Genomic DNA, 17,138 nt, shown 5'->3' with positions numbered 1-17,138 from the left:
TATCTCTCCGAACTTTCTCGCTTCTTCACTGCAAAGTGTCTAGCTCTCTGCCTTACGAAATCCTCTGCGACCTTGTTCACCCCCTGGACGAAGGAGGTCAGGCTACCGCTGGGGATTCACGTCGATGACACACCAATTCCGACGGTGAATAACCCCAAAATACTCGGAGTAACATTCGACAGCCTGCTCTCCTTCTCTGCGCACTCAACCGCTATTGTCAATAAAGTACAGAGCCGCAACAAGGTCCTCAAGTCGCTAGCCGGCAGTACTTGGGGCAAAGACAAAGAAACGTTGCTGGCAACATACAAGGCAATAGGCCGGCCGGTTTTGAACTACGCAGCGCCAGTGTGGTCGCCAGGGACTAGTAGGACGCAGTGGACGAAGCTACAGACTGTACAAAACACCGCACTCAGGACAGCGACGGGATGCCTCTTGATGTCGCCTGAACACCACCTGCACGGCGAGGCGCAAATGCTCCCGGTAAAGGAGCATAATATAATGCTCTGCAAGCAGTTCCTGATCGGGAGCCACAGAAGTGGCCACCCAAGCAGACAGCTGCTTGCAGAGGAGCCCTCGCCTAGGCACGTCAGGAGGCATCTATATGAACTGACGGACGAAGTCCAGAGGTTCATTAAGCAACCTCGGGCGAAATCCCCACGTCTGGCAACTCTGCTCAAGCCTGTCAAACGATCGAAGGGAAACTGACTTGGCTGAGCAGATAGACGATTCGACATTCTGCACAATGGACGACGGCGCACCCACCAGGATTATGGGCAGCTGCTGCAGCTCGCCAGATCTAACAATTGTCAGCGCTGGTATGATCAAAAGCGTATCTTGGCGACCTATGCTGACTCTAGCAGCAGACCATCTGCCCATAGTCATCTCGATTGATAAACCTGCCGATTTGCTTCCGCGGATCACCGGGCCTGTGTCAACTTTTCAAAAGCTGACTGGAAAGGCTTCGCGGAATTTACTGAAAACACCTTCGCTGCACTACCCATACCAACCGACGTCCACATAGGTGAACGTAAGTTCCGCAGGGTTGTCACTGCTGCTGCAGCTCGCTTAATCCCAGCAGGACGTATTAAGGATCCACGTCCGAACTTTCCTGCTGAAGCGGCTGTTCTAGCCGATGAGCGTGACAACGTTCGTCAGGCCTATCCCGGAAATCCCCGTATCAGGGATCTTAATTCGGAGATTCGGCAACTTGTGAACGTACATAAGCGGAAGAAATGGGAAGAGCATTTGAGGACCTGCAACTTCGCCTCTGGTGTGAGTAAGCTTTGGTCAACCGTGAGGTCGTTGTACAACCCGACGAAGCGTGACGACAGATTCGAAATAGACTTTGGTGACCACGCTTCGTCGGACCCGGAGCGATGCGCGATCTATTTTAGCCGGCAGTTCAGGTCCTCAACTTGTCTACTGCCACTCTCGTCATTCCAGACATATGGAAGATGGGGAGAGTGGTCCCACTGCTCAAACCGGGGAAACCAGCCAACAAAGGAGATTCTTATCGCCCGATAACCCTCCTTTCCCCGGTAGCGAAGACACTAGAGGCCTTGCTACTCCCGTATTCCACGAACCACCTGCCTCAGCGAAGCATCAGCATGGGTTTCGTAAGGTGCATAGCACAACCACAGCACTTAACGCCATAAACACTCAGATAACTCGTGGCCTTAACCGAAACCGCCCCTGTGAGAGAACTATTCTAGTAGCGTTGGACCTGTCAGTCATTCAACTAATCACATTGCTTGGTTACTCCCTAAGCTATTTCCCCTCATTTACATTCATTCTTTATTTACTTTTGGTACTCATGTTGTGTACGCTGACCCACATCACTCTCACCCGATCTTGCATTTGTAATAGCAAGCGTTAAGTGTGCCACATGTGGCGCCACACGTTAAGCCAAAGTGCAATCCATTACGAGTGTTCTGCATGTGTCATCAATCCACACTCGATCGTCACAACAAATACGCCGACTCAGCAATATGAGCCACAAGTGTTTGATATAGGTCAGGCACACTACATCCTACCCCTCAAGAAAAATCTAAATTAGTTGTAATTTCTTAAAATTCAAAGTAATTTATACGAGTAGATAGGGTTTTTTGTTTAAATTATTATTATGTAATTCTACTTTTTTTTATCTATCAGTAATGTACTATTTGGCCCTTTTTGATCTATAATCTTGAATGGACCTTTAAAAGGTTTTTCCAACTTTCTCTTGTTTCCTACTTTTATATATACAAATTCTCCTACTTGGAATTTTGCCTTTTTTACATTGCTCTGCTTATTTCTATTCACAATTTTTGATTGTAAGAAATTTTTTTTTGCTTGTAGTGTGCGCGTATCTCAGTTTCAATTTCAATTCTTTTACATAATCATCAATATTGTATAATGTCTCTCTATTCTTTGTTATCTCACATGGTAATGCACTTAATTTGCCATAGACTAACTCAAAGGGAGTATATGTCGTAGTTGTGTGTGGAGTTGAATTATACCTATAGACGTAATATGGAATCATTTCATCCCAATTATCTACTCCTTGCATGGTCATCAAATAGTCGTTGAGAACCCTGTGGTTCCTTTCTAGTTCCTAAAGTCTCATGAAGAAAAGGTGTTGAGGTTGTTTTCTCTATTTTAAGCAACGTACATATGTTTAAGAGTTCGTTTGTAAATTCCGTGCCTTTGTCTGTCTTCATTTTCCTAAAACAGCCGTATTTTAATATAAATTTACCTACTATTGCTTTCGCTACAGTCGCTGCTTCTTTGTTTTCTAAAGGAATTGCCTCAACAAATTTGGTTAACTCACACTGAAGGGTTAGTATGTACCTATAGTTATTAGATGGCCTCAGCCAGACATTTTTCATATTTCAATTCTTGCAGCTAATTACAGTGCCGGACAAAAGTATTGGCACAGAGAATTTTTCGCAATATATGCAAAGTTTTTTATTCTAATTTATTTTCAATATATTTTAATAAAAATATAGTTCGTACTTCACCAAAAAACATAAAAACAAAATCTCTAAACTTTGTGCAAAACTCAGGAAAATTCAATAAGTTTGCATACTAATTTGCAACTTCTTATTCAGATTTTTTAGAGAAATTCTAAGTATGTAGTTTTATAGCCCAACTAATTTTAGTATAACAAAGTGCAAGTTTGAAGTATCTAAAAAATTGCGTTGATTTTTGGACATTTTTTTAGTAGAAGGTGTTGCTCATTTTCTCCATACAAAAAAATAATTGTCGAACATACTTTGTACGGAAGAACCTGACTGAAAAAAATTGCCAAAAATCAATGCGACTTTTTAGCACCTTCAAGCTTGCACTTTGTTAAACTAAAATTAGTTGAGCTATAAAACTGCATACTTAGAATTTTTCTAAAAAATCTGAATAGAAAGTTGCAAATAAGTATGCAAATTTATTGAATTTTTCTGAGTTTTGCACAAAATTTAGAGATTTAGTTTTTATGTTTTTTGGTGTAGGACGAACTATATATTTATAAAAAATTATCGAAAATAAATTAGAATAAAAAACTTTTCAGATATTGCGAAAAATTCTCTGTGCCAATACTTTTGTCCGGCACTGTATATACTTTCTTAAATTCATGCATGCTTATTTTTTCGAAAATCTTATTATTTTCTGCTAACGCTAGCTTAGTAATTGCTTGCTTATTCGCTTCGAATGACAACTTCCTCAAAATCAATTTTAACTCTGATAGTAATTTTTCGCTGTATTCTACAATTATGCCACCTTTCTCTGCTAAAATGTTCATATCTTGGGCCCTTTTTTCATTTTTATTCTTATAATTTCTTTCTTCTTCACTTTATCGTCAATCTTCCCTAACTTCCTGAACTCGAGTTTCTTCACGTACCTTAAATTCGAAATCGATGTCGCGTTCCAAATGTGGAGGTGATCAATCTCCTCACCTGAAATCGAGGTACCTACAAGGGCACGCACTTCTACCGTGTCTGTTTCTTCTTTGCCCTTCTTTAATTTTTCTTTCATATTTCTAGTTAATACATTAACACTACATGTAGGAATCATTTCTGCTCACTTCTTAGAATCTAGCACTATCCTGGAGAGAGCATCTGCTTTTGTGTTCATCTTTCCTTGTTTAAAGATTATCTCAAAATCATAATCCATTAAGTCTGTCCGAATTCTAGTTAATTTTGACGATGGGTTCTTATGAGTAAATAAACTAACTAACGGCCTGTGGTCGGAGCAGACTATAAATTTTCTGCCACACAGATATGGTCTGAAATAGTTGATGCCCAATGAATTGCGAGTAGTTCTTTTTCAATCACTGGCTTATTAAGTTCATGTTTGTTTAATGATTTACTTGCAAAGGCTATTGTTCTATCTTTTCCTATCTCCCCTTGCGACAAGACCACATCTAGCGCATAATTGGAAGCATCAGTCTTTAAAATCTGCGTAGCATAGTACTGGTGCTGAAATTCTTCTTCAAAGTAATAAAAGCTTTCTGATGTTCTTCTGCCCAACTGCAAATCTGTTTTTTCTTTAACAAGTTATTCAATGGTCGGCGAATTATCTAAGTGGTCGGCACTCGTCGGTAATGTCTATAGACAAATCGAGCAAACCTAGAAAAATAAAACAGGGGTTCCACAGGGTAGTGTCCTTTCCCCATTGCCGTTTAACTACTGTATTTCAAAGCTCCCTCAACCGCCAGAGGGAGTCTCGATTGTCTCCTATGCTGACGATTGTGCGATAATGGCGGCTGGGAATGGAATTGATGACTTGTGTTCTAAAGTAAACCGGAATAGCCCAACTTCTCTCTGGCTACTGCAGCAGGTTAAACTCATACCTGAGCAGACTAAACGCGGATGTGCCAAATGAGTGTCCGGCATGCGGAGAGACCCCTTACGACTCGAAAAATCTCTTCGCATGCCCGGAAAACCCGACAACCCTTACGCCTTTTTCCCTGTGGACCGATTCTATGGAGGGTGCACGCTTCTTAGGGCTGCCGTTAGTGGAACTTGACGACAACGACTGAGATATTAACCGATCTGGCCGGGGGTGTTGTAGCCGCAACAACAACAACACCATGTTTCCCCACGACAGTCGGGTCTACGTAACCGCAACGAGTTATATTTGTATCTCATCAAGGACTGTCACTCCAGCAACACTCCCCAAAAAATCTTTGGGGAACTTGTATGCTGATACAAAAACAACAACAACATGTGTGTAAGCTCACATTCCCACGACAGTCGGGTCTACGTAACCGGAACGACCCAGATTTATATTTTGCCAAGGGGTGTCACTCCAGCAACACACCCCAAAAGCTCTTTGGGGAACTTTTATGCTGCTACAACAAGAACAACAACATGGTTCTACGTACCGGAATGACTCGGGTTTTACACGACCAAGGGCTGTTGTTTCGGCGATCTAACCCCGTTTAAGTCGGCGAAATCCGTCGAACGTTGCTCGATTCTAGGGCTACATCTGCTACGTACCCTTCTGCTCATGGCTGGCATTGACTCCAACCCAGGGCCAGAAACTTACACTTGCTGCGTATACCAGAGACGACTGCATACAAACTCCACCTCGGTCAGGTGCAATGCCTGTGACGGGTGGAGTCACCTCGGCAACTGCTCGGGCCTACGTACGCACCGGCAATGGACCACGTCGTTCGTGGCCCCATGCTGTGCTAATCGGACCGCCTCCACGGCAAACCACCACCCGCCCGTGCAGGACTTCGCAACACGCGTGATTGGACGAGTGACTATGTTGGGGGCCCCTGCTGTTCTGCCCAGTCGCAAACCTCCCCCGCGACACCGTCAACCACCACCACAAGGCAGCACCCCCTTTTGCAGCACGTACAGCAGGGGGCCGGCAGGCAACACAACTCCTTAACACCCCACATAACAATCGGTCTCCCAAGGAACACAAAGGTGCTAAAATTTAACTGTAACGCAGTCCAGAGCAAGATCGAGGAGATAACTGTCTTTATGGGAAGGCAAGGAATATTAATAGCTGCGGTTCAAGAGACGAAGTTGCACGACAATTCAACCTTGTTGAATTGCGCCGGATACAACGTGCACCGTCGAGATCGCGAGCGAGACAATGGTGGAGGTTTAGCGTTCATCACGCACCACACCGTGCAGTATCGACTTATTGAATCAGACATCGACCGCAGGGATACCATCCTAGAATGTCAGGGTATTGCTCTATTCGGTCAGGCGATGTTGAGCTCGAAATATTTAACGTATAAATACCCCCTGTCACCAGCTGCCCGGCAGGATATCACCCTGAAATAGGTGCGCTATTCAGAGGTGAAACCCGTATGGTAGTTGGCGACTTTAATGCGCACCACGATCTTTGGCACTCAAGCCCAGTGTTGCCAGAATTTTTGTATAGCGCACCCCCATATCTAGCCGCAGTTATCCCCAAAAAATCCCCATTTTTCTTCTAAATCCCCATTTAAATCCCCTTAAGTAAGAAATAAAGAAAATATGTATTCTCATTTCTGTTACTTCGTTTTAATTACAGTTTTGAATAATTTTATATTACAAATTTTCACAGTTGTATATGTGTACATATATATGAGATCATTTGGTTATTTACGTATAGCGGTTTCTTATTTTTTATGATTTCTGGAGACTTTAACAACATACCTTCGGCCCAAGGTTCCATTCCCATTGCTGTCTGAAAGTTCGTCAATTTTTTTTTGTGCGCTGGCCAATCACAGCGATCCTTTTACAAATTGGCGTAATGAAGTGAGAGAAAATTGTGTGTTCAGCGAAAGCCATTAAAACAGGCATTTTCCACGAATAATACTTTGACAAAGAAAATCTTTGTTTGAGAAATTTTTAAGGGCAGGCAGTAAAATATATCGATGGCTGAGTGGAAGATCGACCTATCTCGGCAGCCAGTTCGAAAACATTCTATCTCAAAAAACTTTTCAAGAACGCCCTATTTCAGAATTCGTTTCAAAAACGAACTATCTCAGCTGCCGATTCAAAAACGCCCTATATCAGCATATTTTCAATACATTTTGAAGTGAGATAGGGCGTTTTTGAACCGAATTTTGAGATAGGGTGTTTTTCAATAAAATTCTGAAATAGGGCGTTCTTGAAACGTTTTTTGAGATAGAGCGTTTTCGAACTGGCAGCCGACATAGGTCGATCTTCCACTCAGCCATCGATATGTATTTTAATTTCAATATGGATATTTTAAACTAAACAAAAATCCCCATCAAATCCCCACATCCCCAAATGAAAAAATCTATCCCCAAATTGTTTCAGAAATCCCCAAAATGGGGCGAAATCCCCACGTCTGGCAACTCTGCTCAAGCCTGTCAAACGATCGAAGGGAAACTGACTTGGCTGAGCAGATAGACGATTCGACATTCTGCACAATGGACGACGGCGCACCCACCAGGATTATGGGCAGCTGCTGCAGCTCGCCAGATCTAACAATTGTCAGCGCTGGTATGATCAAAAGCGTATCATGGCGACCTATGCTGACCCTAGCAGCAGACCATCTGCCCATAGTCATCTCGATTGATAAACCTGCCGATTTGCTTCCGCGGATCACCGGGCCTGTGTCAACTTTTCAAAAGCTGACTGGAAAGGCTTCGCGGAATTTACTGAAAACACCTTCGCTGCACTACCCATACCAACCGACGTCCACATAGGTGAACGTAAGTTCCGCAGGGTTGTCACTGCTGCTGCAGCTCGCTTAATCCCAGCAGGACGTATTAAGGATCCACGTCCGAACTTTCCTGCTGAAGCGGCTGTTCTAGCCGATGAGCGTGACAACGTTCGTCAGGCCTATCCCGGAAATCCCCGTATCAGGGATCTTAATTCGGAGATTCGGCAACTTGTGAACGTACATAAGCGGAAGAAATGGGAAGAGCATTTGAGGACCTGCAACTTCGCCTCTGGTGTGAGTAAGCTTTGGTCAACCGTGAGGTCGTTGTACAACCCGACGAAGCGTGACGACAGATTCGAAATAGACTTTGGTGACCACGCTTCGTCGGACCCGGAGCGATGCGCGATCTATTTTAGCCGGCAGTTCAGGTCCTCAACTTGTCTACTGCCACTCTCGTCATTCCAGACATATGGAAGATGGGGAGAGTGGTCCCACTGCTCAAACCGGGGAAACCAGCCAACAAAGGAGATTCTTATCGCCCGATAACCCTCCTTTCCCCGGTAGCGAAGACACTAGAGGCCTTGCTACTCCCGTATTCCACGAACCACCTGCCTCAGCGAAGCATCAGCATGGGTTTCGTAAGGTGCATAGCACAACCACAGCACTTAACGCCATAAACACTCAGATAACTCGTGGCCTTAACCGAAACCGCCCCTGTGAGAGAACTATTCTAGTAGCGTTGGACCTGTCAGTCATTCAACTAATCACATTGCTTGGTTACTCCCTAAGCTATTTCCCCTCATTTACATTCATTCTTTATTTACTTTTGGTACTCATGTTGTGTACGCTGACCCACATCACTCTCACCCGATCTTGCATTTGTAATAGCAAGCGTTAAGTGTGCCACATGTGGCGCCACACGTTAAGCCAAAGTGCAATCCATTACGAGTGTTCTGCATGTGTCATCAATCCACACTCGATCGTCACAACAAATACGCCGACTCAGCAATATGAGCCACAAGTGTTTGATATAGGTCAGGCACACTACATCCTACCCCTCAAGAAAAATCTAAATTAGTTGTAATTTCTTAAAATTCAAAGTAATTTATACGAGTAGATAGGGTTTTTTGTTTAAATTATTATTATGTAATTCTACTTTTTTTTATCTATCAGTAATGTACTATTTGGCCCATTTTGATCTATAATCTTGAATGGACCTTTAAAAGGTTTTTCCAACTTTCTCTTGTTTCCTACTTTTATATATACAAATTCTTCTACTTGGAATTTTGCCTTTTTTACATTGCTCTGCTTATTTCTATTCACAATTTTTGATTGTAAGAAATTTTTTTTTGCTTGTAGTGTGCGCGTATCTCAGTTTCAATTTCAATTCTTTTACATAATCATCAATATTGTATAATGTCTCTCTATTCTTTGTTATCTCACATGGTAATGCACTTAATTTGCCATAGACTAACTCAAAGGGAGTATATGTCGTAGTTGTGTGTGGAGTTGAATTATACCTATAGACGTAATATGGAATCATTTCATCCCAATTATCTACTCCTTGCATGGTCATCAAATAGTCGTTGAGAACCCTGTGGTTCCTTTCTAGTTCCTAAAGTCTCATGAAGAAAAGGTGTTGAGGTTGTTTTCTCTATTTTAAGCAACGTACATATGTTTAAGAGTTCGTTTGTAAATTCCGTGCCTTTGTCTGTCTTCATTTTCCTAAAACAGCCGTATTTTAATATAAATTTACCTACTATTGCTTTCGCTACAGTCGCTGCTTCTTTGTTTTCTAAAGGAATTGCCTCAACAAATTTGGTTAACTCACACTGAAGGGTTAGTATGTACCTATAGTTATTAGATGGCCTCAGCCAGACATTTTTCATATTTCAATTCTTGCAGCTAATTATATACTTTCTTAAATTCATGCATGCTTATTTTTTCGAAAATCTTATTATTTTCTGCTAACGCTAGCTTAGTAATTGCTTGCTTATTCGCTTCGAATGACAACTTCCTCAAAATCAATTTTAACTCTGATAGTAATTTTTCGCTGTATTCTACAATTATGCCACCTTTCTCTGCTAAAATGTTCATATCTTGGGCCCTTTTTTCATTTTTATTCTTATAATTTCTTTCTGGATTCTTCACTTTATCGTCAATCTTCCCTAACTTCCTGAACTCGAGTTTCTTNAATTTTTCGCTGTATTCTACAATTATGCCACCTTTCTCTGCTAAAATGTTCATATCTTGGGCCCTTTTTTCATTTTTATTCTTATAATTTCTTTCTGGATTCTTCACTTTATCGTCAATCTTCCCTAACTTCCTGAACTCGAGTTTCTTCACGTACCTTAAATTCGAAATCGATGTCGCGTTCCAAATGTGGAGGTGATCAATCTCCTCACCTGAAATCGAGGTACCTACAAGGGCACGCACTTCTACCGTGTCTGTTTCTTCTTTGCCCTTCTTTAATTTTTCTTTCATATTTCTAGTTAATACATTAACACTACATGTAGGAATCATTTCTGCTCACTTCTTAGAATCTAGCACTATCCTGGAGAGAGCATCTGCTTTTGTGTTCATCTTTCCTTGTTTAAAGATTATCTCAAAATCATAATCCATTAAGTCTGTTCGAATTCTAGTTAATTTTGACGATGGGTTCTTATGAGTAAATAAACTAACTAACGGCCTGTGGTCGGAGCAGACTATAAATTTTCTGCCACACAGATATGGTCTGAAATAGTTGATGCCCAATGAATTGCGAGTAGTTCTTTTTCAATCACTGGCTTATTAAGTTCATGTTTGTTTAATGATTTACTTGCAAAGGCTATTGTTCTATCTTTTCCTATCTCCCCTTGCGACAAGACCAAATCTAGCGCATAATTGGAAGCATCAGTCTTTAAAATCTGCGTAGCATAGTACTGGTGCTGAAATTCTTCTTCAAAGTAATAAAAGCTTTCTGATGTTCTTCTGCCCAACTGAAAATCTGTTTTTTCTTTAACAAGTTATTCAATGGTCGGCGAATTATCTAAGTGGTCGGCACTCGTCGGTAATGTCTATAGACAAATCGAGCAAACCTAGAAAAATAAAACAGGGGGTTCCACAGGGTAGTGCCCTTTCCCCATTGCCGTTTAACTACTGTATTTCAAAGCTCCCTCAACCACCAGAGGGAGTCTCGATTGTCTCCTATGCTGACGATTGTGCGATAATGGCGGCTGGGAATGGAATTGATGACTTGTGTTCTAAAGTAAACCGGTATCTCTCCGAGCTTTCTCGCTTCTTCACTGCTAGGAGCCTAACCCTCTTCCCAACTAAATCCTCTGCGAACTTGTTCCCCACCTGGACGAAGGAGGTCAGACTACCGCTGGGAATTCACGCCGATTATACACCAATTCCGACGGNTCACGTACCTTAAATTCGAAATCGATGTCGCGTTCCAAATGTGGAGGTGATCAATCTCCTCACCTGAAATCGAGGTACCTACAAGGGCACGCACTTCTACCGTGTCTGTTTCTTCTTTGCCCTTCTTTAATTTTTCTTTCATATTTCTAGTTAATACATTAACACTACATGTAGGAATCATTTCTGCTCACTTCTTAGAATCTAGCACTATCCTGGAGAGAGCATCTGCTTTTGTGTTCATCTTTCCTTGTTTAAAGATTATCTCAAAATCATAATCCATTAAGTCTGTTCGAATTCTAGTTAATTTTGACGATGGGTTCTTATGAGTAAATAAACTAACTAACGGCCTGTGGTCGGAGCAGACTATAAATTTTCTGCCACACAGATATGGTCTGAAATAGTTGATGCCCAATGAATTGCGAGTAGTTCTTTTTCAATCACTGGCTTATTAAGTTCATGTTTGTTTAATGATTTACTTGCAAAGGCTATTGTTCTATCTTTTCCTATCTCCCCTTGCGACAAGACCAAATCTAGCGCATAATTGGAAGCATCAGTCTTTAAAATCTGCGTAGCATAGTACTGGTGCTGAAATTCTTCTTCAAAGTAATAAAAGCTTTCTGATGTTCTTCTGCCCAACTGAAAATCTGTTTTTTCTTTAACAAGTTATTCAATGGTCGGCGAATTATCTAAGTGGTCGGCACTCGTCGGTAATGTCTATAGACAAATCGAGCAAACCTAGAAAAATAAAACAGGGGGTTCCACAGGGTAGTGCCCTTTCCCCATTGCCGTTTAACTACTGTATTTCAAAGCTCCCTCAACCACCAGAGGGAGTCTCGATTGTCTCCTATGCTGACGATTGTGCGATAATGGCGGCTGGGAATGGAATTGATGACTTGTNTTCCACAGGGTAGTGTCCTTTCCCCATTGCCGTTTAACTACTGTATTTCAAAGCTCCCTCAACCGCCAGAGGGAGTCTCGATTGTCTCCTATGCTGACGATTGTGCGATAATGGCGGCTGGGAATGGAATTGATGACTTGTGTTCTAAAGTAAACCGGTATCTCTCCGAGCTTTCTCGCTTCTTCACTGCTAGGAGCCTAACCCTCTTCCCAACTAAATCCTCTGCGAACTTGTTCCCCACCTGGACGAAGGAGGTCAGACTACCGCTGGGAATTCACGCCGATTATACACCAATTCCGACGGTGAATAACCTCAAAATACTCCGAGTAACCTTCGACAGTCTGCTCAAGGCTGCAACAAGGGTCATCAAATCGCTAGCCGGTAGTACTTGGGGCAAAGTCAAAGAAACGTCTCTGGCAACATACAAGGCAATACGCCGGCCGATTTTAAATTACGCAGCACCAGTGTGGTCGCCGGGGACTAGTAGGATGCAGTGGACGAAGCTGCAGACGACTCAAAACTCTGCACTTCGGATATTGACTGGATGTCTTCTGATGTCGCCAGAACACCACATACACGGCGAGGCGATAATGCTCCCCATAAAGGAGCACAACACAATGCTCTGCAAGCAATTCCTAGTAGGGAGCCACAGACGTGGACACCCGAACAGACACTTGCTTGCAGAGGAGCCCTCGCCAAGATATGTCAGAAGGCATCTTTACGAACTGACGGACGAAGTCCAGATGCTCATAAAGCAACCTCGGGATCCGTCAGCTTATCGACAGGCCCTGAGCAGAATTCACAAGGAGTCAGTCTCGAGTTATGTAAACTCCAGACCTGTGAATGTCGTTCTAGCCACACAACCCCCTGACATCGACGAGACGGAGCTTCATCTGCCTCGGGAGACTAGAACCACGATAGGCCAACTTCGCTCTGGCTACTGCAGCAGGTTAAACTCATATCTGAGCAGAGTAAACGCAGATGTGCCAAATGAGTATCCGGCATGCGGAGAGACATCCCACGACTCGAAATGTCTCTTCGTATGCCCGAAAACCCGACACAGGTAACGCCTTTGTCCCTGTGGGCCGAGCCGATTGAGGCTGCACGCTTCTTGGGGCTTCCGCTAGTTGAGCTTGACGAAAAATACTGAGATATCAACCGATCTGGGCGGGGTTGTTGTAGCCGCTACAACAACAACAACATATGTGTAAGCACGAATTTATGGTTTCGCTTCTCACACGCTTGACACACACACTTATACAGACGCTCTAGTATTTGTGTGGCCGGCATTGATATAAATTTATTTTATTTTGTCCCTTATTTGTGTTTTTTTTTTGTTATTTTATGGCAATGTACGTAACAATTATATTAAACAATTTTACTGAGTTTTGGGGCCGTTTTCTATGAAAAATGTCGTGGAAAATCAACAATAATTTTACAAATGTAGAAGTTAAAGCTGCTTTTCGGAGATGACCAGATCTTATCAGACTTCTACAACCGCGATCACTGCGATATGAAACAGGCACTTGGGATTACAAAGCCTCTCTCGTCTAACTTTGTACATTTATTTTTGTTTTTCCACAAAATTTTTCATAAAAATCGGTTCTAAGCTCAATAAAATTGTTGAATTTATTTTTTCCTTTTTTATTTTTCTTAATTTAGTTAAATTTTTTTATTTTATCTACGCGATGATTATAAACAAGCGTAGCACTTAAAAATTCTTTACTTTTTATAGGAGCTTAGCAGTGAAAAAATCGCAAGCAGCGTTCTTGAACAAACACGGATTGTGAATTCCACACAAATTCTTATAGTATGGATAAACAAGTCAATGCAAGTGGCCTTAACAGTAGGTAAGTCCAAACTTTCGAGTATCAAATCATACCCATATCATACTAATAAAATAAAAGATCGACTGCGTCCCATTGTCACCTATGGACGAATTGACCACAACACANCAGTCAATGCAAGTGGCCTTAACAGTAGGTAAGTCCCAACTTTCGAGTATCAAATCATACCCATAAAATAAATTGCTGAAACATTTCAAGATCGACTGCGTCCCATTGTCACCTATGGACGAATTGACCACAACACAGAAATGGTTATAGCTCCAAACTTGTACAAAGGTATGACAAATGGCAACAGCAATGACACCTCGTCTGATACCAGTGAGTCAAGCGGTAAAACTTCAAGTCACTTGGTACGTAGCAGCACCACCGCTCAAATTCGTAATGAAACTGCCGCAAACGGCGAGTCACAACTGGTTCGTTCTACAACGGCAAGCTATATTAAAAAGTTAACACGGTCAGACTCGCTTGCGAAAACTAGCCGTAAAGACAAAATGATTCGTTTAAAGAAGGATTTACGTCGTGAAAGCACTCATATATTTGAGTTTCGTGCAATAAACGGAGAGTGGCAAACAAATTCACAAATTTCAGACGTATTTCTGAGCAAAAGTAACTGGCCTGAATTTTTGGAGTTGGACAACATCTACTGCATGAAGACACCTAGTGAACAGGAATACTATGTAAAAGTACGTGTGCTGGCTGATGATGAGCTACCCTGTACTGCGCACACAAGCATTCAAGTTTGTTTGAATCTCATGCAGAAATTGAATTTGAAAGAAATGGAGAAAGTAGTACTTAAACCAAAAGCGTCAGTGGTTAATTTCGTAGAAAAAATAGAATTATTCGCCCAAAAGAAAACACATTATAAGATTATTGAAAACGCGTTTAAACGATACGTTATTGAGAAAACAAACAAGTCATCCATGCTACTGAATCAGGACGAGGTTGTACGTTTGGAGGAGGATCTAATTGTAACTGTTGGCATTTTGCCGGAACACTTCCGCTACTGTGTTATAGATTCGCAATTTTTAAAAGAGTCAAAAATCTATGCTGCCGATTTGGTTCGTAAGGTCGCTGAGACCGTTGAAGTTCAACCGAAAATAGAATCCCCATTAACTGTTAAGGATTTAATAAAACTGCCTGCATATAATGAAATAGTTGCCAATTTAGTGGGCGAGTTGAAAATGGATTTGTGTTTGGATTCCAAGAATTCAGTACTTAGGCAAGGAAATGTACTTATAGCGGGTAAGTACAGGCATAAATGCCTCTGAAGAACAAAGTTACAGCTATATTAAATTTCGAAAACCGTAGGTGCATCTGGTACCGGTAAATCTGTGCTGGTAGAAAGGATATTGGATGAGTTGGTTAAGAAACCTTATTTTTGTTTTTTCGACATATTCTACTGTTCACGAAGCAAAGGAAGAAAGGTGCGGTCTTTTTATATTAACCACATACATATATATCGTTACCTTAATATACAAAGGCGCTATCTAACATTTTTGTTTCTATTTAAGGCTGTTTTTATTGAAGAATTAACTACTTTTATGCTGTAGTAGTTATTTTTAAAATCCAATAGGTGTTTAGTGAGTAATGAGTTATGCCCTTTTTAACCGACTTCCAAAAAAGGAAGAGGTTATTATAATAAGTTAATGATATATATAGCGTTCAAATTGCAAAACAAACTATATATTTTGGTACATTATCAGGCTGAATCGATACAAAAAGACTTGCGGAGCATATTCACTACTTGCTTGCAAAATGCACCTTCAATTGTTGTGTTAGAGAATCTCGATGTGTTGGCTCATTCTGCAGGTGATCAAGCAACACAGGACGGGGAATACTACAACCGCATCGCCGATACGGTGCATCAATTGATTGTTCAATATACCAGTACTAATCCCATTGCAGTAATTGCGACAGTGAGTGCGTTACAAGCACTAAACAAACGACTTTATTCACCGCGTGGACGACATCTCTTCCAAAATGTAACTAAAATGCCTGGTTTGGAGCGCGATGGAAGGGAAATAATACTTCAAGAACTGTGTGGTCATATTGAATCCGAAAAGTTAGATTTGCGAAAATTCGCAAACTTAACCGAAGGTTACAACAAAGGAGACTTAGTGCAGTTCGTTGAGCGTGCTATATTTTATGCTTACAGAATAAGTGAGTTGATTTCAGATGAATACAACAATTACACATATGCCATGATATATAACTACTTTTAGGCAAAACACATCCTATCCTTACAAATCAGCTTTTAATAGAATCCTTAGCGAATACGAATTCGTACTGCTTGCACGGTATTGAAAATCACCAAAAATTTAACCAAGACGATGACCTCGAAGAATTGTCCGTCGAAGAGGTGCCTGGTTTAGAGTCAGTTGTTTCGGTGTTGGAGGAAGTTTTGATGTGGCCTTCAAGGGTAAACATTAGCGCCCTTCTATTTTTGCAATCTGCATAATTTACGCGCTCAATTCTCTTTTTATACGCAGTTTCCAAGCATTTTCCAATATTCGCCGTTACGTAATCAGGCGGGTGTGTTGCTATATGGACCACCAGGNTAATCTGCATAATTTACGCGCTCAATTCTCTTTTTATACGCAGTTTCCAAGCATTTTCCAGTATTCGCCGTTACGTAATCAGGCGGGTGTGTTGCTATATGGACCACCAGGTACTGGTAAATCGTTCCTGGTATCGAGAATTGCAAGCTCGTGGAACTTGCGCACAATATCCGTAAAGGGGCCTGAATTGCTGGCGAAATATATTGGACAAAGTGAAGAAAACGTTCGTAACTTATTCAATAGGTAATTTTGATTATTTTTATAACTTACTTCAATTATTAACCTATTAATATAGAATTTGCACTTCAATTTAACTCGAGCGCAGATTAGTTCAAACACATTTCAAATTGAACTATTCGGGAATGAAATTATACTAATCGCGAATGAGGTTCAAGTAAACGCACAAGTACTTATCCCAAACCAAATTTACATTGCATCATCGAATTATTCTCTAAAATATAAGGCGAATGAATATTCGTTATTTAGCAATTTGGCAAATTCTTCAACTTGTAAAAAAGTTGAGAGAAAGATATTTAGTTTTAACAATGCTAAAGTCCACAAAACGGACGGCGCAAAATTTACCTCCTCTTAAGAGGTCTCCAAACTCTGTAAAAAATCGATTGTTCTCCTAAGCTCGACTCGTGCTATTGGTTCCCTATAGTATGTAGCTCAACAAAAAATTGTTATATTTTTCAGGTTCAATTCTTGTTGTTGTTGTAGCGGCTACAACAGCCCCGCCCACATCGGTTAATATTTCAATCGTTGTCGTCGAGTTCCACTAACGGCAGCCCTAAGAAGCGTGCAGCCTGTTGTTGTTGTTGT

At 41.4% G+C, this 17,138-nt stretch overlaps 1 protein-coding gene across 1 annotated transcript in view; it reads left to right on the top strand.

Moving 5' to 3' along the window:
• Pex1 (peroxisomal biogenesis factor 1) overlaps positions 1–17,138 on the top strand; it is a 125,217-nt gene that overhangs the window by 8,092 nt on the left and 99,987 nt on the right. The window contains exons 4-9 of the mRNA XM_017617199.1: positions 13,647–13,761; positions 13,957–15,000; positions 15,067–15,182; positions 15,462–15,918; positions 15,981–16,177; positions 16,360–16,559. Coding sequence (XP_017472688.1) covers positions 13,647–13,761; positions 13,957–15,000; positions 15,067–15,182; positions 15,462–15,918; positions 15,981–16,177; positions 16,360–16,559 — 2,129 coding nt within the window. The remainder of the gene's footprint in view (positions 1–13,646; positions 13,762–13,956; positions 15,001–15,066; positions 15,183–15,461; positions 15,919–15,980; positions 16,178–16,359; positions 16,560–17,138) is intronic.

The sequence above is a fragment of the Rhagoletis zephyria genome, unplaced genomic scaffold, assembly GCF_001687245.7.
Source record: "Rhagoletis zephyria isolate East Lansing unplaced genomic scaffold, Rhagoletis_zephyria_1.1 Rzeph_scaffold_01355, whole genome shotgun sequence".
Lineage (NCBI taxonomy): Eukaryota > Metazoa > Arthropoda > Insecta > Diptera > Tephritidae > Rhagoletis > Rhagoletis zephyria.
The sequence above is the reverse complement of the archived record's forward strand: the minus strand, read 5'-3'. Positions and strand labels throughout refer to the sequence as shown.